We start from the raw sequence: 24591 nt of genomic DNA on the forward strand, positions 1-24591 counted from the left end.
GTCACTCACCTCAACAGAGGGAAATTCGGTGATAGGCAGTGGCTGGGAGGAAGGACAATAGAAGAAGGATAAGGATTGACAATGAAGAAGCAAATGCCATCCAGTAGTTTTCTGCTGACTCGAGGACAGGGGGAAACACTTTAGGGGGGGAAAGACCCTCAGTCCCTGACCTATGAACACCATTTCCATGTAAACCTAAAAGAAAAAAAAATGCCACCAGATAGTTTGTGGCTTCTAGATTAGGAGTGTCCTGTCCTGCAAAATACATGGGCAGCACCTAGGGATCATGTGAGAGCTGGTCTCCAGTAGCTAACTCTTAGTAATGAATATTACAAGAGGACACACATCTTTAAAAACATTTGACAAGAAAAACTTTAATGTGATTTTCTCTGCTAATTAACTATGACACACCCCATGCTTGCAAAATAAGATGACAAGTTTATAAAGTATTCTAGAAGGAAGACTACAGGAATGTAGACATAAGCATTGCTGAATTAGCAGCAACAATTCTCACATGAGAATGTGTCTGGATCGTCACTTGTCTTGACTAGAGAAATCGCATCAGAATAGCAGAAAGCTGTCTTGCAGGAAACCAAAGGTGTTTTTAGGTGCAGACACTTTGTAACAGGGAAATATGGCTCCTCCAAGGAACAGAGTGAACCTCAAAACTGCAAGTCACAGTCTGCAAACAGGAGAAAGAAAGAAAACTTGAAGTATTTCATATCACATTTCATAACTGGCATTCTTAATAATATAACAGACTCTTGATAAGGTCAACCTGACTGCGCAATCACAGAGCACCTAAATGTATGAATACTCTAAATCAACTTGACTTCAGTCAATTTGAGAGTTGGAACGTTAACTCAGGTAGTGTAGGCTTCTCCCCCACTTGCTACATTTTCATCTTAAATTTTCAGGATTCTCACAATATGACCTTACCCTGATTGTAGCCTATTAAAGATGCACATGCTCTTCTTGGTTATAAGCCTATGTTGGAATTTATCAAGACATTAAAAATTATGGAGAGGCAGGGTGGAGGGGTTAACCAAGGTAATGATTGCACAATACTGAAAAGATAAATCTATAGATGACTCAGCAGTTGATTATTGAATCATTTCTTGTCATCAATCATTAACTGGGAATTAATACTGTCTGGGAGAGAGTCAAGAACAGCAACCAATTTGAGTTGTTCTATCCATGACATATATTTTGAGTGACTTTTTCCTCTTTTCCCATTTCAGAAAGTTTATATTAGAAGTGGCATTTGTAGCTGTTATCCTCTCACTTTAAAATAGTAACTTTTAAAAAGTATCAAATACCCACAGCAAATGAACTTTTTGTGAAAACCACTCACCCTCACATCCCAGTTGGTAGTCAGGTAACTCTTCAATAAGAGTAATACTAAATAACTGCCATAGAAATGAATGGCCTCCATATAGTCTCAGTAGAAAAGGTCAATGTGAGGTTGGCCTGCTTAACCTTGCATTAATTTTATTCTAGATCACCACACCATTGTCCTTCAGAAATCAATGGGACCCCCACCCCTTTATTTGCATATTGCCTCAACTGTGTTTCTTAGACAGAGATGGAGAAACTGATCCTTCAAATTCTGTTGGAGTACAATTCCCATCATTCCTGTCACAGGAGTCTGGCTTTATCAGGTTCTCTGTCCTGCTGCTTGCCACGAAAGAACCACTGCCATGGCACGTCTAAGAGTTCAGTTTCACTCATATTTACAGGAGAAACTTTCCACCTCCCAATAAAGATGATGGCTCCTTTTTATTATCTAAATGGTCCTGTTGGCAATACACAGACCACTTCAGAGAATCAGAGTTTTAGACCCTTTCTTCTCCTTTAGCAATATGGTTGACATTCCACGTTGATGAAGATGATGATGAAGATACTTTGTTCTGCTCTTGCAGCAGCTTCTATCAGCTCATTAAAAACTATCCCTTCATGATCCTCTGTATGCCTTAATGTGTGTTTGTAAATGTTATACTGTGATCTAGGTGTGTGTACATTTATATTTATATTTATATTTATATTTATATATATATATATATACACACACACACGCACAGTATATGTATATGTATATGTGTGTGTGGGTGTATATATATGTATATGTGTATCTATGTAAATAATATATGGGTTTTTCTTCCTCTTCTATTATACTGATTTCTTTTGGGCTAACTTCCTCTGTGTACAGGGCCGCTGAAGCCTGCTTTGCCAGAGTTTCTGAAATGCAGACACTTTGGGTGGTGTATCAAAATAATTAAAGAAATTTAAAAAGGCATAAATACATATTTTTCTGCTCTTTATCAAGAGCAAATTTATTTAAAATGAGTGAAAGCTGTCTGTAAGAGTGGTGCATTTATCAATAAGCTCATGTTTTCTAGGCCAGGGCCCAAGCCTCAGTTGATGCAACTTGGCAATAGCTTATTTGGAACTAGCAAAGCTGAGTTAACCTTGGTGAGGCTTTGGCTAGAAAGGTATGTTGTCAGATGAATTGTAGAACTGTAGCATATTAGAGACTACAAAGATTGTCTCACTGGGACCCTTTGCAGTAGAGGTGGCTTTGAAATGTTGATGCCACTTATTTTTTACCTCCTTTTTGTTCAAGTAAATTTGTTTTGGTGTGGCTAGCAGAGAGATATCCCTGCAAAACCATCCTTTTATTTTCCTCTCTTCACTCACAATTGCTCTCTAAGCTGATGTATTTACCTCCACATACCCAGCCTAGCTGGGGAAAGGTGCATCCTAGGTTGATAGTTTAGGAGCATTAATCCCCATTCCTGTCTTAACGAGTAGTCTCTCTCTATTATGAGTTGTCCATATGGTTATGTTTTTGAATCTTAAATTCTCTCACTCTATTCCCATTACTACATTTTATCCAGGACTTAAAAGAGTAACATTTTGGTCCCTTTTCTGGAGGGAAAAAAGTTAACAGTAGCAAATAGTGTGTTTTAAAAGTAAAAGGAAGGGTTTCCCTCTCCTCCTTTGGGACAGACTGATTGATAGATTTTTCTCCAGGATGATCTATCCCTAACCTGGTCTTCCAATGGTACACTTATCATCACTGTAACTGAGTCTATCCCCCTTGCTGCTGGTCATTCTCTTCTTCTCTTTCCTTCCATTGTTCCCAGCATTAGAACCTTCTCCAGAGAGCTAGGACTTCACACAGTGTGTCCAAAATAGGATAATCTGAGCCTGTTCATTTGTTCCTCAAGTGGGTTGATTTGTTCGATGATCCATTTGTTTGTTTCTCGGCTTTCCACAGTACTCCCAGGAGTCTTCTCCAACACCAAAGTTCAAAGGCATCAATACTCTTTCTATCCTGCTTCTTCAGGTCCAACTTTCCCTTTCATAAAGTGTCACAGAGAATACCATGATTGGCACTATTCTGATCTTTGTAGGTACAGGTAGTCCTTGTATAGCGACCATAACTGGAACTGGCAGCTCTGTCACTAAGTGGGAAATCACATGACCATGACTGTGCTTTCCTTTTCCCTCACCCTTAGGAATCCTCACTCTGGTGCTGGGATAATTAGCAAGAAGGGAATTAATGTTTGCATTTACGTTCATTGGAGAAGAAGGGATTACAAGAGATCAATCCCATTGTGTGCCTGTTTACTCTTTTGTAATCCCTTCCTCTCCACTAACCTGGCTCCTCAGGGCTGCTGGCACCATCACATTCCTTTCAATGGTCACTGAACGAGGTGGTCGCTAAGCAAGGACTATCTGTATAGACACATCACAGCATCTGAATATCTTTTCCAAGGCCTTCATGGCTGCCCTACTAAGTGCTAGTCCATGGCATATTGCTTCACTGCTTCTTCCCTTACTGTTGATGGCTTATCCATTGAAAAGGAAAATTCTTAGGGCTCTTTAAATTACTCACATTCTCAAAACCTCCATTAGTTGCAACTCTCCTAACTTAGTAAAGAGAAAATAATGTTGATGTTGCAGCTACTGTATTACTGAATAAGATCTTGAGAATATTTAGGGAAGGAAGGAATTTTTTTAGTGCTTTGCTTAGCTAAGTCACAAGGCAGCTAATTCAAGCAGTTTTGGCATGGCAACATTCCTCCCAAACAAAAACACTGAATTCTTTGTACACAGAACAGAAGCAGTCAATGCACAGAGATCCACAGTTGTCTTTTGCTGTATCTGCTGACTGTTGCTGAAAGAGTCTTGTTTGTCTGAGTAATCACCCAGTATTTACCATCCTCCATAACTGGGTTGGTTAAAATGGGTTGGAAGTAGAATACAAGATAAACTTGTGAATCTTGGCTCTGATGCAATGATCTTGTGACTCAGGGTAAGTGGGCATTAAAATCTCACTGAAGTCTATGGTGCAAGTTAGAAGTGACTAATATAAGCACCACATATTTTAATGGATTTCAGACTGCAATCCTATAATGGATTAGGGTAAGTATGGAGTATATCTTTTGTTTCCCCTATTAAATTCTTGAGGACATCCTTCTTCTGCACTTGCAGAGGACTACCATATCCGGGCTGCTCCCTTTTTGCTCCCATCTAGTGGTCATCAGGATTCCTGCAGCCCAAATACAGTATTCCTAGAGAACATCTACTTGGGAGGGAAGTCACTTACTGAAGATATTTTTCTTGAAAAGACTGCAAACAGATTTAGAGAAGTGTCAGGTTTGGGACTCAGTCACACAGATTTACGGAAGATAAAACAAACTCATCCTATGTATTTCATCATAATATTTTTGGGAGTAGTTGTGCAGCTCTCATTTGTTTCAGTGAGGGTTCTATGACTGAAGTTCTCGGAATATCATTCATGCCCAAGCAGAGACCTGAGTAGCTATGTAAAGCAATCACATTAGATTTCATAGTGAAGTTATAGAACCCAGAAGTATGCAGATTGTCAAGAGCTATGTTTTTGGCATCCCTTGCTCTGGAACAAAGTGAATTGACTACTATCAGCAAGTATAAAACCTGGGGTCACAGGGAAATGGATTTAACTCCCACCTCAATGAAATATTCAAGTATTGCCATTCCCACACCTTTTTCTTATATGGAGGGCACCTTCTATTCACTGGAAAATTAATAACAACAACAAAAAGATAGTGCTATGCTGGAATACCATTTTCACCGGCTCAGTATTATGTGGTCTGTCCTTCTTTGCAAACCACCAAGAGGGGGAAGAGGATGCAAGTTATTTTGTTTCCCTCCCTCCGGTTTCATGTAATATTGCTCATGGTATCATCCCACTTGATATCTCAGAACAAAGGGAGATCAATCATGTCTAATTACGCTTAGTCCTTAAAAAACTGTCCTCCTTTTTTTTTCTGCCACATACCTTTGCCGGATTAGGTCCTTCATGAAATGCACAGGTTTCAAGAACAGCTACTCCTTTACGACAAACTGTTCGCCCAACCTTAACAGTGAAGTAATACTTCAATCCTTCGACAACCTGCACGGTATGGAAAATGGGTGTTTAAAATTGGAATACTCCATACTGGGTAATTGGAATACGTAATTACTGGGTAATTATGGCATTACCCAGCACCTGAAAATATTTAGCATTCTGACTGTTAAATATTGTAAAGGATATTGAGTGATAGGCCTTACTGCAAGAATGTCAGCAGGTACTGCCAATTCCACCTATGGAAAAACGTGTGAGACAAGGGAGCCTTTCCTTTTAAACTGAGTGATTTATTCTTTTGGAGGGCAAAGGACCCACACATGGAGGATCTAATTCACCCAAAGGAAGCACCACACTACGGTGCTCTTGCTATACTTTGCTGCCTGTGGCAAAGGACAGGATGACACCTACCACCTATTTCTTCCACAAAGGAAGTGACCAGACTGATCGCTGGATCTTAGTTCAAGAGGACAGCTGCAGCAGACAGAGTTGCAGCAGGCTTAGGAATTGGGCAGCTCTGTCCTCTTAACACACCACCATCACCCTCCACCCCCCAATATCTGTCATTCAAAATGGCTTAACCCTGCTTAATGGTAGGACCAGCCCTAAGTAGAAGCAACTGATGGCAGTTTCATCTCCACTGATCCAACTGCTCAAATAGTGCAAGAGTGAAACACCCCATACCCTACAACTCCTGTTCTCTGAAGGGATACATGCAAAGCTAACGATGCCAGAAAGTCATGATGGACCTACAGAAGAGTGAGAGTTTGAAGCAGGTGAGTTCTCCACAAAACTTCTTTGTTGATCCTGGAGTGCATCTGTCAGTTGACATGCCATACTAGAAACAGTGAACAAAAGCAACCTGGGTGCTGCTTCAACCAGGCACAAAGCCAGTGGCTTGTGCCAGCCCAGATAGCTATTTTGCTAGATTGTATGGTTCAATCCCTGCTGGAAACAGCAATTTTTCTATTTCACACTGCAGGCAAGTGAGAGAGAACAGTATGCTATTGATAGTAAGATTATATAGGAAGCTGGAGTGGGGAGGGAATAAGGAACTGAGGTTGGTGATCTTGGAGATGACAATGTTGGCAGAATGAAAGAAAAACAACTAGGGTCTAATTCCACTGGGTGTGTGGAGAGGGGTATACATTCACATACATAAGTCTCCTTGCTCACATCTTCCTTTTGACGATACCAGCTAACACTGGACATGCCAACCAGGTAGCTAAGATGGATCAAGAGCAGCAGCACAAGTGACAGAATTAACAAAATGTATGAAACACATACAATGTTCCATCTGAGAACCTTCTTACTCCAGAAAGTGAGAAGGGTAAGGGCATTTATAACTCTTACACCTGTGCAGTTTTTCTTTCCAGTTTAAATTTTCAAAAGAACTTTCACAGAAGAGTTTACAATTGGCTTATACCCAGGAACTGCAAACAAATATTTCTAAATTACAAGCTGGGAATTGCAAAAGTGATGGAAAGGAAAAGGGAGGTCTCTTTGACCTAATTAGATCAAGGACATTCCAGTCAACAACAGGCCACATTCCCACTGGCTTGCTTGCCAGACAGGCAGAAGAATCTCCCCCTCCCCCCATTCCCAATTACTGCTTTTCTGAAAAGTCTGATGGCGGGCGGAGGGACAGCGCGTTCCTAAAACATTGTAACAAGCCTGACTTTGTCCTAGCCACGTCTGCAATTAACTCTCCATCCCTTTCCATACATATTAAAGGGGGGCGGGGGGGAGAATAATCACCTGAACTATGAACTATGTTGGCGATAAATGGCTAAAGTCGTAAAAGAAAACTCGCGGAATAACAAGCGGGCGGGGGATTACAATCCGGCTTAGAAATCGAGGATACCCCTCTCATTAACACCGTACAGATATCAGTCTCTAATTTCACGGCTCTCTGATGGCCGCCCTCGGAAAATTTATTAAACTAGGGTCTTGGAGCCTGCCCGGTGCTGCCAACCCTAGAGTCGCGCCTCCGCCTGAGCTATTACTCGCTTACTTGTGTTTGGACTCTGACGACCTCGGACACGCGACTACCGTACATGTCATTGCTGGCTCTGTTGTATTTGTTCATGGCGAATTGAAGGGCCTTACGCACGTCAGGATTCTCCATGGAAGCATTCATCCGTCCACCGGGGATCCGCTGCTCCAGCAGCGCCCGCTTGCAGATACAGCTGAGCAAGATTGTGCTGCACACCAAAAGCCACCGCAACAAGGCCATCTTTCCTCCGCCAACCCCACCCCGCTCGCAACAGAACCGTCTTCTGATCTATTTACAGCCTGCCCTGCACGTTTGTTTTCGCATGAAGCTTCACCCGCGGGGAAGGAGGTGGAGTCTCATCTCCAGCGAATCGATGCTTCTTCCAGTTGGAAGACACTCCTCAGTTCGAGTTTTCTGTTACTGTTTTTAGAAGGATGAAACGGTAGACTCACATCAGAAAAACTGACTCATTAATCTTGTGCTTTTCGCCCCTCCCTATCCTAAGCCTCTTAATCATTATTTGAAGTTTCAAAAACATCCCCCCCCCGACACTTTAAAAACTATGAAACCAAAGGTGGATTAAAGCAGCTCAACGGCCTCTAAACCAGTGTTTCTCAACCTTAGCAACTTTAAGATGTGTGGACTTCAACTCCCAGAATTCCCCAAGTTGCCAAGGTTAAGAAACACTACTCTAAACACTCCCTTGGGATTTGCATTTGCCCTCCCTCCTCTAATCTTGAGAAGAGCAGTTAAGACCTTCAACTTGCTGATTAGATGATTTCCAAAAGCAGGGTCAGATCTGATTAGTATTGGATTGGAGACCAGCTGGAAATCCAGGGTTGTAGGCTAGATTGGGAAGTCTGAAAAGCATGCCAGAAGGTGGAAACGGGAAATTTCTGCACTGTGACCAAGAGAGTTGCATGGACTTGAACTGTGGATTTTTTTGTGCAAAGAACAGGTTGAATACAATAACTACGGTACATAATGGAGGTACAACATGTATGTAATGTTTAGCAAATGGTTCAACATTGACTAGGTATAGTGACAAAGACATTGGATGTATAAAGACAAGGATGTGTATTATGTCCTTTTCAAGTTTAATATATTTGTTAATAAATGTGTAAGGTAAGGCTTGCAGCTATGTAAGAAGTGTGTTGTTAGTCATATGAATATGTATATTTTGATATGAAAATGATGCCATGTTGTCTGTGTAGTAGATAAAATAAACCTAACAAAATGGAGACTGCCCCCTGCCCCCACCTTTAGATATAACCAGGGTCATACCCAGTTCATCTCTTTGTCTAATCCCAGCAGATGCAAACTGACTCTCCCTGCCCCAGAGAAAGCCCCCACCACCACAATCCCATCTAAACCAAAGAATAGAAGCCTCCTCACCAGCTCACAGCCCAGCCCAAGGGCAGCCCTTACAAGGGAGCTTAAACCTAAAGAAACCCCAACATTCCACCTCCTTCACTATGGACTTCTGCAGCTCTGCTGCCCTCCGGCACGGCCCATTTTGCCTAACAATAGAACATATCCCAGGTATGCTGACAAGGACCTGCCTAGCCTCCCCAAACTGGCCAGCCAATCAGATCCCTAGGATTTCTTGCCTTGTAGCCCTCAACTTCTAGAAAAATCTTTGCCTTTCCATTGTTTGGGGTCCCTCTTCCTCATAAAGCAGGCACCCTATGATCAACATGGTTCTTCTCCTCAGTGTTGTGCTCCTTCAGACTGAATCCATGACAGACCAGGAACCCAAACGATTTGCAGCACGTTACTTAGAATTGCATGATGCAACAATAGCTATCCATCTGAAAATAAATATATTAAAGACTAAAATAGTTTTGCTTGTTAAGGAAAATGCAGGGAATGATTGCAAGTTATACATAAATGATAAAAAGCTAGAGCAAGTAGAAGAATTTCTGTGCATTGGTAAAATGTTGCAAAATGGATGGAGGTGGAGAAAATGCTAGCAGAAAGGTAGTGGGTGGGAAGTGATCGTTTCTAAAGTCAAAAGAAGCAAAAATGGCTGTGCATAAAGGTACTTCTGCCCACTTATATGGAAGTGAGAGTTGGTGTATCAAGAGAAACAGAAGTTGAATGCAGTGGGAATAGATTACTTAACTGTTTGTAGTAAAACAAGAAGAGATACAGCAAGAATGAATTGGTGATCAATAAATGTGGAATGAATACAAAAGTGAATAACCAGTGCAAGGGAAGTCTGTTGAAGTGGTTTGGTCATATAGAGACAAAGAATGAGGATCAAATCTAAGGGCATCTGGTGGGGGGTGGACTCAAGGTGGCAGCTGCAACAATTGAAGCTCTGCCCCTTTTTTCCATGTATCATAATATATAAACATGTAAAAAGTGCCTTTCTCTTACATTTTAGCAATCTCAGTTTGTACCAACTGACAGTTGAGAGGTAGGATTTCTCTTAAAGACCCAGATGCATCTGTATTTCTTTTCTGAATGCTCCCCTCACACTTACCAAATTTGCTAAGGATTCAAACCTTATTGCCAGAGGGTTTTCTGAGGCGCTGAGAAGATAGCGTTCTGAAGGGAGCCACGTGGAAGAAATGTTGAGAAGCTGGGTCCAAAAAGGACTCAAAAAGGCAGCCAGGTGTTTTTGCTTTGCAGTTGAAGGCAGTGTTCGGGGCTGGTATAAGTTGCCATCCAGCAATGTAACGTTTGTACTTGGGAGTTCCATTTTCTATGTAATGTACAGAGACCTTAAGTTGTCTGAATAATTGAAGTTTGCACATTTCTGCTTCCTTAGCAAAGGAAATTCCAGGCTCAATTATCATCGTTAAGTGAAGACTACCTGTATGTAATTTCATCTTAGAAAGGCATCACCTTATCTTCTACTAGAAAACTCAGCTAGGGAATGCTAAAAGGGTTGTACTCTGAACAGACCAGGGAAGGCTTCTGGAGTAACCATGCAGTCCTGGAAACAGATTCAGCTATTTTAATGAGTCACAGACAGGCACTGCATTCACATTTTTGCATGTTCTGAAGCACCTCTTACCAACTGAATCCAAAATATTGCACAGGCAAACTACCCAATGTTAAACCTCCATTTTATTCTAGTAGTCACGACTTTGGTGTGACTTGAATCTACAATGTATAAACGCCCATGCTCAAAAAATTTCTAGCAGATTAACAAGTTTTGTTTGGGGATGGATGGATGGTGAGGGAAGAATATACCAAGGGTACAACCAGCATAATTAAAGAATATGTTCAGCTAAGTATGTCACATCGAGGCACAGGTTTTAGAGTTATTTAACTGCACAACTGCAATAAGGGATGCTATGCTTGGTAATTACAGAGCAGTGACTAATAGTGGGGGAGAAGCCACAACTACAGGGAATGGGACTAAGTATTCTGAAAGAGGGGATTTTCATGTGGAATACTGAAGAGAGCACAATGTTAGGAACCTGTATCAGGGGGCAATTCTCTGCTGCAGGTCTCTTTTATTTTCTGTAATACTAAATTATGATAAATTATGACGGTCTGAGTATTAATTAAAAGAAAGCACTCAAAAATAAAAAAAACCCTGGTTCCTATTCAAACCTAGAAATCTCCTATATCAGCTTTCCCCAATCCAGTGCCTTCTAAATCTGTTACGTCAACTCACCAAATTTCTAACCTGCACTTCTCTGGATGAGTTATATGTACGTCTGTGAAAGAAGGCTACAATACAAACCAATGTTTAAAGGCATACAGACAGGAATCTAATGTAATTAGGGCTAAATAACAAAGATAAGGAAGAGTGACATCTCCATCCCTCCATGCTGGGAGGCCAGGCTACCACTATTAATTTAGATTCAAAGTTTATCATTCTGTCAGGCACCAATGAAGTTGTGAATCTGACTAAATTACAACAAAATTCAAAGAATGGCATTTATAAAATCCTACTCCAAAACAGTGCTTTCCAGAGCACTCTTGCTTTTCTGAATCCACACCTAACTACTCTGATTGCTGCAGCATTACAACCATGCTAGGACTGCTGTCGTATATTCCCTGATAAAATCCAAACTTCAGAAAAAAGGCAGTTTATACAAGTCACATTAACTTCGGTACATAACACAAGGGATTAGGGCTGCAAATAATGTGAACAAGTTAGGTTTATTCTTTCTACAGGAACTCTGTATAATGGAAGGTTAAATACAGTATAAATTAAAAAATGCTCAATGATACTTCTGAAGTATTGAAACCTCATTAGTAATTTATTGATCAAACAAAGTCAGCCTATGGAAAAAAATCCTGTTGATGTGGTTACTTAATTTATAACATTTCAGCTTTTATATGTTCACTCTTCAGTTTCACCCGGCTTGCGAATATCATCTATCTTCAGAATCATTCTAACCATCTGAGTGGCAAGAGAGATTTGCTGCTTTTTGCCAATTAAAGTTTCTATAACATTTTGTTCCTTCATATCTGCCAAGAGAGGAAATTTGAATATATTGGGTTCATTTTTAAAAAAAGCATATTTGCAGTTACTTTATTCTAAAACAATGCAAAACAAAACAAAAAACAACATTCAAATCCCAGGCACCACCCATATTTGTGTCTCTTATATTAAGTTTTTATATTAAGCTTAAGGAAATCATAGTTGATAAACCACCATTTCTGTAAAACAGAAGTAGGAGCAACTTTGCCCTGCTTATTACTGATCCTGAAGGGATCTTTTACTGAATCTAGCCAAAAGGCTTTTTGTTTATCTAGGGGAAACTGTGAGACTATATAATGTATTTACCACACATAAGGCTATCTATCTATCTATCTATCTATCTATCTATCTATCTATCTATCTATCTATTCATATTAAAGCTATGGTTATGTTGATTGACACTTAAATGAAACAATGCCAACACATCTAGAAAAATAAGTTCTCACCATTCGTTCCTTTACGTAAGCAATCAATACCCAGAGCAGGGTTTTCTTCTTTCACTTGTCGAGCTCGTACTGCAGTCATTGTTTGAATGGGGTTCATACCACTATTCTCAGAAAGTGCAATTGGAATGACTTCTAAGGCATCAGCAAAAGCTCTCATGGCATACTGCTCCAGTGACGGGCACTAAAATCAAGTATCAGACTTAGAATAAGCAATTAAATCATAAGCAATTAAGAATTAATGGAGAATACTGATTTTTAAAATTGAAACATCTTCATGCATTATTGACTTTGAAAAGGCAGAGATGCACCAGAATTATGCTATACAAAGAAGAGTTATTCTCTTCAGTTTCAAAAATGCTATTTCAATCCAAGGGATATATTTTGATTAATCTACCAAGGAAGTAAACTTCATTCAGATGATCAACAGCAAACTATACAGCTGCTGACAAAGACCATCCAGGGATAATAATTAATACAGCAAATCAAAGTACCCTATAACTTTTACTTTTTGGCATTTCAGTGTTTATTTTTATCAATAGGTCTAAAGACCTGGACTTCCAGAGATTATATTGCATTCAAGAAAATATTTTGAAAACTGTTACTAATAAAGGATGCTTTAATCAGAAAAACATTTTTAATCATCTGAATACTCTTGTTTTATCAGTCCAGGAAACAATCCATTCTATCAACTTGTGCACACAAAACTATTCTAACTACACATACCCTGATGGAAAAATAATGCTTATAGAGCTCCCTCAAAAACGTTAGGTTTAAACAAAGTCAAATCTGCAATGCAGTATTTCAGCTTCCATAGTTCTACAACTGCAAATTTAAAAAAAAGTTAATGTATAACAAGTTTTTACCTTATCTGCAGCTTCACTAACAGCCAGTGCACAAGAGATCTCAGCAGCACCTCCACCATAAACAATGCGGTTATCTCGAACAAGGTTCCTGATTACACACAATGCATCATGAAGAGACCGTTTGGCTTCTTCGATTATCTTTGATTATAGGAAGCAAACACAAACATGTAAGAAGATGAAGTTCTACACCTAACACATCAGTCTCATCTAGCTGCATATCCTAACAATTTTTAAGCTACAATCTTACTCCTGTTTACCTAAGTAATCCAAACTAAACTCAGTGGATCTTATGTACGTTCATAGAGAAGTATTTCAGTAATTCACAAAAACATTTCTCAAATTACTTCTGTCTAGATAAAAACAGTAGAACATACAAAAAATGCATTGGATTTACAGAAAGACAGATGCTCTTCCCTGCTCTCAAGATAAATTACAGATCATAACTAGACCACAATGCCTATATCTGTAAGAGGAAGAACGTGGGAATACTGCTACACAGCTTAGATGCTTCTGCTAATGCAGAACTAGAAAATCTTTTCTAGCCTACACCTGCACTTTTATTTCTATGCCCTGCTCAGAGGGACACAGAAGTGAGTTTTCTGACTCCTTCGATTTATCTTTTTAGTGGGACAAAATTTGTGCCTCCAACCTTGTGGAGTTTAAGAAACCTATTTTGTTCTTTAGGTAGCAAATTGGTCTTCTTTTTTAAGGTCATGCATAAAGCATACCTATGTTAAAGAATGTAAAAAAATATAAAGCAAATGAAATATCCAGCACAATACTTTGAGAATTCTGCATTCACTAATGAATAGCCACTTAAGAAAACAGGACAGCCTGTTATTTAGAATAATCCAGCCCTGAAATCTCTAGTGCCCCTCCATGGACTTTTCTTGAACTTGCTCACCATTTTATTTCCACCTCTAATGAAGATAGTCACTGCTCTGGAATTCTGGCATTGTTCAATCACAAGCATTTTGTCTTTTGTTGTTCCAAATGAGATTTCTCTAACAATGCCAGCAAATCCTAATTTTTCAGGGGTAAGCTCACAGAAACGAGGAACAATGCGTCCTCCGGTTGCAATGGCAATCAACTGAAAATACAATAACAACACGTTTATTACAGCCCTAAGGCCAGATACAATCAAAATATGTAATAGTAACAATCTTACATACATACATAAAACAGAGAAACAGTATGATAACAATCTAAAACTAAGAATAAAATACTAAAATAAATTGAAATAAAATACTACGTTAAGAAATTCTAAACCTAAGTAATGGTGTGGCATATTGTAGAGATGGTAGCACAAAAGTGGGCAACCTGGGAGGATATTTTTGGGTCCTTACCCGAAAGAAATAGAGTTAAATAGAAATCACACTCCCGGTCTGCCTGGAAATTTCTTCAATATCGGATATAAAAGGATCTGTTTACAGTCCTTATATAGGGAACAGTATAACAACATAGGGCTTAGGGTTTCTATTGAGCCATCGCCACACGGACATAACTGAAGGTGCATAGGAGTACCTTAAAACGTCCAAAAAGGACTGCTGAGGGCAGAGCATCCAGCCTGGCTAAGGTGAAAGCTTTATAAAATTTCAAAGTTGTAATGGATGATAAATGAGAAGCTGGAATGAACCTTTTTGGAAAAAAATGACAAATATTGGGGTGTAGCACCTTACTTAAATTTGTTTGGAGATCTATATCCCATATTCGTTGTTTAAGGGTGGTTCTAGCATTATCAAATCCTAATGAGCACAGATTTTCCATAGAGAAGCCCAGCAATTGAATTTTATCTAAGGCTTTTTTAAGCCACAATGATTTAAAATTATCTCTAAATACTAATGGGGTAAACCTATAGGAAAAAGAATTAACTTTAGCCAGAAGGTAAGAAGGAACCATGTTCTGGCACCCAATGAAACTGCACCTATTTCTACCTGTAGGATGGCATTTTTTATACTTTTTGGTACCATCAATATGGCTCTAATGAACTTATTCTAAATGGTTTCAATAATATTAAGCTTTGCAAGAGAGCAAATTTGAGAGCCATAGAGAAGCTGAGGGACTACCTGAGCTTGAAAGACCTTGCAAGCTGCAGGAATATAATGGGCTCCTTTTGAATGGTAGAATCTTGCAACAGCTGATGAGGCACGCTGTGCAACACTTACCGGGTAAAGAAATGAGCGTTCCAGGATAAGGAAGCAGGGAACTGCACTCCAAGGTATTTATAGGTGCACAGCTGTTCAATTGGAGTCCCATTTATTTGCCATCTGTGAATCCTATGATGGTGTTGGGCAAAAACTAAGTCTTTAGTTTTCTGATAATTTATTGAAAGCTTTTGATCTGTGCAGAGTAAGAACTAAGTGCTTTTCTCATTCCCATGTGTGAAGTAGACATAATGACTACATCATCGGCATACAGTAGTGCTGGAATTGCACGATCAGCCAAAATAGGTGGATGATGGGCTGAAACAGCAAGTGCTTGAATTATTGGATTTAGATACAAATTGAGAAGTAATGGAGCTAATGCAACCTTGTCTTACACCTCTATAAGTTGGGACTGCTTTAGATAAATGTCCCCAGGAGGTGCATCTGATATTCAGGGAGGTGTCTGAATAAAGCAACTGAGTAAGAGCTGGCAGCCTTTTGTCAATTGTGGAATGTCTCAAACTATCCTACAATCTCTCCCTTGGTATTAGATCAAAAGCTGACTTAAAATCAACAAAGGTTGCAAAAAGGGAACCATGGGAGGGGGGAGGGGGTAGAATGGTGAAGAACCAAACAATGATCTAGTGTTGAATGTTCTTCTCTAAATCCAGCCTGTTCTTCAGCAATATTTTCATTTTGCACCCAATCCTCTAACTTTCAATATAAAAATCTGGCACAAAGTTTATTTATTGTTTAATAAACTGATAGGGCTATAATTTGTAGAGTCAAGTCTATTTCCTTTATTTTTGTATATTGGTTCAACAATAGCCTGATTCCAGTCAGATGGAAATTGTCCTGTGTTATTAATGTGTGTAAATAAGGTGGCCAAAACTGGGGCCCACCAGTCTTTATTTTCCCTTATTAATTCTGGGGGGATAAAACCACCTCCAGATGCTTTACCTGGTTTTAATTGGACAATAAGACATTTAACCTCAGATATGGATACTGGCAGCCAATCTGGGAGGTCAAGAGGGAATCACATCTGAGATTAGAGCAGACTCCCTTTTAAAGATGTTCTTAAAATGATCCTCCCATTTATCTGCAGATATTTGTGTAATAGGGCCAAACTGTCTATCTGTGAGAGACTGATTTATTAAACGCCAGAACCAAGTAGAATTCTTGAGCTTTGCTGCTGAAATTAAATTACTCCAATTCTCTCATAGCCTGCCGTTTCTTTATCTTCAAAAGATCTTTATATTTTTTTAATCTTAAGTAATTTTGAAGCATGTGAAGAATTTTCCTGTTGAAAGGAAGTTATTGCATTTAAGAGGGCCTTTTTAGCTTTAATGCAGTCATTATCATACCAAGATTTAGATATTTTATGTGCATAAACACAATTAGCTGTTGTAAATCTTGTCAGGGGAGCTTGAAGATTAACAATAACTGATTGATATAGTGATATTGCTTGTTCATATGAATCAGATGAGCAAATTTGGGTATGCATTTGAAGCAGGGGCTCTGAAGTCAAAATTCCAGACATAGTTTTAGCCAGATCTTGAGACCATTTATTTTCTACTTGCCCCTTCACTGTAACGTCAATGGGGCAGTGGGCTACTTCTAAAGATTTGAGATTTGTTTTAGAATCAAAAAGACAAATTGACTACTGCAATGCGCTCTACATGGGGCTACCCTTAAAGAGTATCTGGAAGCTACAGTTGGTCCAAACTGCAGCTGCACAGGCAATTCTTGGTGCCCCTAGATCGGCACATGTAACATCATTGCTTTGCAAGCTGCACTGGGTACCAGTTTGCTTCCAGGTCCAATTCATGGTGTTGGTTATCATCTTTAAAGCCCTACATGGCATGGGTCCAGGCTACCTGAGGGACTGTCTCGTCCCCATTACATTGACCCGTCCCGCCCGAACATGCAGAGGGCATGTTGCGGGCCCCGTCTGGAAGAGAATTGCATCTGGCGGGGCCCAGGAGGTGGGCCTTCTCTGCAGCAGCTCCCACCCTCTGGAATATCCTCCCCCCAGAGGTACAGCAGGCCCCATCTCTTGTGGCCTTCTGAAAACAACTGAAGACTTGGTTTTGCCAGCTCCCTTGGGGCAGGAGGGGAAGTAGTCACTCCTGGGGATGGCTGGTGCCCTAAGATGGCCTTAGATATACATGAGCAGCATTAAAATTGTCAACACCATCTGGATTTTATTCTATTTTTACTCTATATTTATATTTATATTTGATATTTATTTATTGTTATATTTTAATGTTTTATTTTTATTGTGAACTGCCCAGAGTCTCCCCCTTGGGGGAAGATGGGCCGTGGCAAAATTTGATAAAATAAATAAGTAAGTGGAAAGTGATCACTATCAGGGCAAGTTCCAATATAAAAGCAAGCTATATGACATACAAAATTCCAGGAAATAATATAATCAACCACCCTGGTCCCATTAGGGCAACAGAATGTAAACTCCCCTTTTATGTCACCCCTGACAGTGCCATTAAGTATAACTAGATCTAAACTGTCCACAAATTGAGCCAAACAAAATCCTGCAATATTACATTTTTGGTCTTTAGATTGTCTGGCTGATAAATACCCCACATCAGTTTTAGGGGGCATTGGCCACTCAAATTAGTTTGCAGAGAGACATCAGATTGGCCAATACGTGCGTTAAAATCACCAGCTTTTATTATTATAGAGTCTGGGTACTGACATGTTAGCAAATTTATGTATCAAACTGATCCCACAAATTATTTATTTCCCTATGCCCACAAACGGGGGGAAAATATACATCAACAAGTAATACAGAGTAAAATTTAAATCTAAGTAGGAGGGCTAGAGCCACAGTTGAGCAAGACTCCAGCATAAATACTGGGACACTGAATTTAACAGAAACCATAGAACTGAGGCCACCTGATGGTCTACCCTTTTTTGTACTGGGAATTGCATTCAAAGTAAATATCCAGGTATTGACAGATCCTCCATAGCCCATGTTTCTTGAAACAAAAGAATATTGAAAGAAGAAATATATTCCATAAATGAAACATCTGACTTCTTTGCTTTCTCTGCAACATTTCAGGAAAGGATAGAGAGAAAAGTCATCTGTTAGAAAAAGATCTTAAATATAAAAAACAAAAATAATAAACACTTAATACTCACTTCTATTTCAGGGCCACCGACCCAACGAACAGCAGGCAATTCATTCTGAAGTAATAAATGATTGGCCTCATCATCAAATCCCCACTGGCAGATAGCTAAGTTTGCACCAGTATCTTTGATCTAAAAATACATGTATTAATTTTATTTCTATCCTGACTTACTTATTTATTCATTTATTCATTCAATTCAACTCATATAGCCCTCCATCTCAAACCAGTGACTCTGGGCAGCTTTAACTTTAAAACTTTTTCCTTTAAACAACGTTAGCAATACACAGAGTGAACAACAGCTTCAATTTGAAATCAACAAAGCTACTCCCAGATCAAAAATCATTACAGTGGTAACATAATTTAATTATCTCTTCGTAAAAAGGGAAATCTGGGTTAATTTCTGAAAATTGGCATCTGGGACACCAATGTGCTATGATCCTGCCACCTGACTTTTTTTCCCCATCTTGAATTCCCACCCAGCTCCCATACCCCACTATAAAGATGAAGATAAACAGGAATGGTAAGAAACATTCTGGTATATTTGTTCTTTGTAACTAGTAATGTCTCCCACAGTTGCCGTTTTGGAAACAGAAATGTCCCCCCAACAGTTTTTGCCAGAATAGCCATGTTTTTTCAAAAGGTTGGTGATCCTTCTTAATTGGCGATCAGTACTAAACTTTGTTTTTAAAATAAAAATGTTAAACCAAAATATGTTCAAAAGTACAAAAGGAATATGAACCAAGAAATAATCATTACTCAATTATCATTAAGACAGGATTATCATGTTGATATTTAAAACAGAAAATTTACTGAAAATTTATAAAACTTTTGTTATTCTCTAACAAATATATTAACACAAGTACATCTTCTAACCTGTTTCACCATCTCATCAAATTTTTCTTTCTCATACTGCTGCAATGCCTTGAAGTCTTCCACACAAGTAACATCAAGTTTATGCTTAGTTTTTGGTTTAGGAGGCTCAAATGGACAGGTCAGTATTGCAATTTTAGCATCTTTAACTTCCTGAAGAAAGAAGGGTTACATTTTTTAAGAGACAGTAACCTGTTCTTTTTTAAGAGACAGTAACCTATTCTTTTTTAACTAATAAAATTAATTGTTCTCTAATTACGTATGATTATCGTAAAGGAGCTAACATCATAAAATAGCAATGGGAAAATTTTAAGTTTTATACTTTAAAGAAAATTTAAAGTATAAAGAAATTATCACCAACCAAAACATCACTCACTTTAGGCATCTGTGGGTGGCTGAAGTCTTTATCCACAATAACACCTTTTATCAGCTGGGTGTCCTCCAATCTACCACCAACTTTGCCTTGGACCTTTATCAGCTCGAAATCCACATCTCTGCGGTCCATATCTGCCACCGTTAACACTGCATTAACAGCTATTTCTGCCATTTGTCTATGGCAACGATTAATTCTAAATACAAAAGGAAGCACTGATTCAGCTTATTCAGATGCTAAAACAAAAGCAAACAGGATCAAATTTTATAGAACAAAATGATTTTACCAAGATGTAGGAGAATGTACAGTATATAAAATACAGTGTTGAACAATGCTGAAGCAAATTTATACTTGGCATAAGGTTAAATTATGTTATTTTACATCTTCTTTTAAAATGAGCTTAATTTTGTAACTTTTGGGAAAAAACCAAACCATTCATCACTTGGACAACATGTTATACATGGCTATTAATGGAAAGGGTAACCACCTGATTCTCTCACTTGTCCACTACCACTACTTCTCCAGTAACATACATACATGAATACATTTATCAAATTTGTAAGGCTGCCCGACTCCATGGTGGCTGTGGGTGGCGTTCAGTATTAAAAACAGACTGAAACAAACATGTAACAAAGAAAAAATTTATGAACATCCCGAAGAGTAAAACAGACACCTTCTCTGATATAACACCATTCCCTCAAGGGGCCCACCACCTCAGGACCTGGGAAAAAATCAGGAAGGACAATATAAATCTTTGAGTGCATGCTGTTCCAGAAGGCAGGATCTCTGACAGAAAAGGCGTATTTCCTGGGTTCCATTAGTTGACATGGACCCAGAGCCTGCCAAGTCTGTATGATGAAACAGGACAGGAAGAAACAACACAAGATAGACAGTCCCTCAGATAGCTAGGCCCTATACGAAAGGCTTTATAGAAGAAGGTGTTAAGAACGTTCATGGAAAGAACACAAAGAGCTAAATCCTAACAAAGGGGTATCTCACTGTGTGTAGCAAGTTGCATTCTGTTCATTCATACTTTTGTGCTGGTAAGGAAGATGGGCCTTTTCTACTAGAAAAAAACCCCTGAATTCTGGTAGCAGTGTCAGATAGTTGCCCCTCTACAGAATAAGACATGCGTCAGGATGGATTCCAGAGGATCTGATAGATTTTTATCTGAAGGGGCTGAGAAATCTGCTAAAATCTTGATTAGTCTAGAAAATGCAGAGATGACCTGGGAGACTGATGCAATTGCTTCTAAGCTATCTCATGTACGTAGCAGAGCTCACCCACACCTCTAGCACACAATATGTCTTCTCCGTATTAAAAGCTCTTAATCAAAATCTCTCTCACTTGGCTGCTGGGATGGTGGCCACTAGGAAGCGGAACTTTTCAGCAGTAATGCCCCTTTACTGTACTCTCTCTCTAGGGGATTCAGCTAACATTTTTTATTTTGAAGTTAAGACCTTCTAATTCTCTCAGACTTTTAAATCCTTCCTAATAGCTTTATTTTTTTTTAAGTTAGTTCTTTCCTCATGTTTATTTTCATTTTACAATCCTGTTTCTTGTGTATTGCTGGATTTTATTGATAGGGTAAATTTGCATTGACTTTATATCTGCTTCTATATTTAATTGTTCTGGTATTATTGTTTTAGATGTAATGTTTTGCATTTTAAATATTAATATATATTGTTTAGTTATTTTGCTTATCCAAATAACTTCTAAATGTAAATAACAAAAAGCACAATTCAACATCTAATATTTTTTTTATTTCTGCAGAAATATGCTACTTTAGGAACTGTGTGTCTTTAGATATACTTCAGAACTATGAGCAATATGAATTCTCCCATTCCCTAACCTAGTTTTTTAAAAACTACTTACATTTTCGAGCCTAGAGTTGTCTTTGCTGTCTGAATAAGGGGCTCAGTGTTCTCAGGATCGACAGGAAAACTGTCACTGATCTTATCTAAATTTTCAATAGCAATACGAGCAGCTTGTTCATAACCATCTGCAATTCGGATTGGATGAATACCACGATCTAACAAGTGCTCTGCCTGTTCCAGTAGTGCACCTGCAAGAACTACAGAACATTATATATTAAAATGTTATACATTTTGCTATATTATAAAAAAATGTAAAACAATTACTTAATGGGAATTTATCATTTATTTGCTTACAGGTTCTGATAAACACCTGTAAGTCTTTTGTAAGCAAACAAAAACTAAATGAACTGAGTTACCCAACATGCAGTAGAAATAACTTTAGGTTTGAAAATAAAGTATCTCTGTGTCTGTTAGCGTTATGAAAACAAAAGTCCAATGTGTTAGGTATTGCACAGAAAGTAAATGCTGTTCAATTAATTAAATTCTGATAAGAAAACAAACTAATCTTACCAACGACACCCGTGGTTCCATCCCCAATCTCATCATCTTGCGATTTTGCCAACTCAACCATAAGTTTAGCAATCTGATGCTCCACATCCATCATATTCAAAATAGTAGCACCATCATTTGTTACTGTCACATCACCGTCTTTGTCAACCATCATCTTATCAAGACCTGTAATATACATTTAAACAGTAACAATATACACTAAAAAACCTTACAATGTAAAAAACTTAAAAGTATATGACGTAAATAATTTTGCTTACCATTGGGGCCAAGTGATGTTCTAAGTGTATTGGCTACTGCCTTGGCTGCCATTATATGGGACTGTAAGAAAAATATAGATTCAGCATTTTCAAATGCTAAAATTACATGTTTTGTGCACACACAAGTGCATGCAAACATCCACGATCAGCTTTCAAAAGCAGCTGCTAATTCCTGCAAAAAATGTGGCTATTTATACGCTTTGAGAAGAAGTGTTTTCTTCTTGCATGCTGTCAACCACATCATCTGAATGATCTTCACAGCAATAATACTGTTTCCCTAGTCCATAACTTCTAGTAAGTGTTACTATACAAAGGTTATCAGGAACAAAACAGAATTTTATGCTGCCAGAAACAACAAAAGTCACAATGCAGAAATTACTCTGCCAGCAAGGTATCAAAATTCCACAGCTGTGCAGACTATTAAAAAAAAAGATGGAATTAAAGCTGCTGAAAGTACTAAGATCATCCATAACAGTCCTTTTTCAGGTAGCTTGTCACTGTCAGGGCTTTTCTCCATGACCAAGTTACAGTGCTATACACCCAACCTTAAGCCAACAAAAAATTATACCGGCATAAAAATTTGCTGCCCTCACTGCCAATCCCTATCCTGTTACGCTGATGATGATGCCAAATGGTGGTGTTCTTATTCGTGTGTGTGAGGACAACTTAAGGAAAGAGATTGGATTCCCTCATCTTTTCCCCTCCTTCCCCAATGTCATCAGGCAGCAAGAAAATATGCCCCAATCACCTTCCTCAATAAGCCATGGGGCTAAGAAAGATGCAAGTTTTGACACATGGGTTGTGCCATTTGTCAAAACTTGGCATCAAATCAGTTGGGCTGCAGGGTGGGGGGGCTGCTCAGCAAACAGGAGGCGATCAGCTACTGAGCTTGCAGCTGATCCCCTAAATAGGGGAGGCTGCCCTGCTAAAACGTGATTCTCCCCACTTTACTACCCGTCCCAGCCCTGACATCTGACTTGTAGGCTGCAAGATTGCCATAAACAACCAATTACCTGATTTTAAGGAAGACAATCCTACTAATAATAAACCCGCCCTGAGGATGGTCGAAAACACTACTACTCCTTTTCCCTTTTTCGAACAGAAGTTCCATTTTCCCCCCAAAGGCCTCAAATAGCGTGCATGGGAGGGAACTCGCTTTTCCGACACAGCGGCCCTCTAAGACAGGCTGAGACCGAAGAAAAGGGCCCGGCCCGGGGACCCAACTTCTCACTTCTGAACCTGAATGCCCTGTTTCAGGAACAATCCCGGAGGGGCCACCACATGGTAGGCAACCGTCGCCCGACCTGCTTCCCGCCGCGATCTTTACCTTGAGGGCCTCCAAGCCCGTGGTGCGGCTTTTCCGCTCCTGGTCCTTGAGGATGAGGAACGGCCGCCCGTATTCGTCAAAAGCTAAAGTCCCCATGGCCGACATAATGATGGTCAAATCCCCCCAAAAGGAAGGCGCACGAGGCCACAGTTAACGGCAAAGAAAGAAAGAGGGCCGAGAGGACCCGCCCCGCCTGACACAACCTACTCTCTTCTCGCGGGATTCATTCACGGACAACAGTAACGCATGCGTCTTGTCGTTCGCTTTGCGATGCACCTCCAAGTCTGTGTTACCAACTACATTCTAGAAGCATCGGGAGGGAGCATATGCGAGTGCGCAAGCGCTTAAAAGTACCGCCTCCTCTTCGGGCCATAGAGCTAGGAACCAATTAAGGGATTGATACGCTGCGTTCATTCATTGCATTAAGCTGTGATCATTTTATCAAGCCATAGTGGCTTCATTTACACGTTCCACTAATACCACCATATTCTACCTAGGGTGGAAGCAAACTGATTACAGAAAACATCAGACAAATATAGGTTTTTAGAATTAACCTATAACAAGAACTGCAGTATACTTTTCAGCTAACCAACTCTTTCACTTATATGATTAACTGAGTTTTAAACAGTACAATATGTATGGAAATTAATGGATCTCAGAGGGATTTATTTCATGCAATTTAGGCCAAATTGATCTGCAGCGTCAAAGGTAGTCTGCAATTCAAACCACAGTCTGCAAGATGATGGGTTATAATAGGAAACTGGGAAAATACAATGTTATCAGCTACATTGTTTTCTGCTATTAGAAACACATTACTGTAAAAGCTTCATTAACTTTGATGTTCAGAAACTAAAATAAACAGTATTTTTGGTTCAAATTGTGCTTTATTAAAATACTCCTTTTTGGTTACATCTTTTTTTCAGGGAAAAAAGGG

The 24591-nt window shown here is 39.2% G+C and overlaps 2 protein-coding genes across 2 annotated transcripts; both read right to left on the reverse strand.

Moving 5' to 3' along the window:
* Positions 1-354: 354 nt before the first annotated feature.
* On the reverse strand, positions 355-7674 carry LOC134493881 (cystatin-2-like). The gene is made up of 3 exons (XM_063298705.1): positions 7410-7674; positions 5330-5443; positions 355-682 (listed from the first exon to the last, which is right to left on the reverse strand). The coding sequence occupies exons 1-3, from the start codon at positions 7629-7631 to the stop codon at positions 605-607; spliced, it is 414 nt and encodes a 137-aa protein (XP_063154775.1). The 5' UTR covers positions 7632-7674; the 3' UTR covers positions 355-604.
* A 3823-nt stretch (positions 7675-11497) lies between these two features.
* Positions 11498-23837, reverse strand: CCT5 (chaperonin containing TCP1 subunit 5). Its single transcript, XM_063298706.1, has 11 exons — positions 23658-23837; positions 22331-22391; positions 22074-22238; positions 21562-21760; positions 19690-19882; positions 19317-19466; positions 18454-18573; positions 14055-14240; positions 13151-13288; positions 12288-12468; positions 11498-11828 (listed from the first exon to the last, which is right to left on the reverse strand). The coding sequence occupies exons 1-11, from the start codon at positions 23760-23762 to the stop codon at positions 11701-11703; spliced, it is 1626 nt and encodes a 541-aa protein (XP_063154776.1). The 5' UTR covers positions 23763-23837; the 3' UTR covers positions 11498-11700.
* Between the last annotated feature and the right edge of the window lie 754 nt (positions 23838-24591).

Source organism: Candoia aspera, chromosome 3, assembly GCF_035149785.1.
Source record: "Candoia aspera isolate rCanAsp1 chromosome 3, rCanAsp1.hap2, whole genome shotgun sequence".
In the NCBI taxonomy this organism is placed as follows: Eukaryota; Metazoa; Chordata; class Lepidosauria; order Squamata; family Boidae; genus Candoia; species Candoia aspera.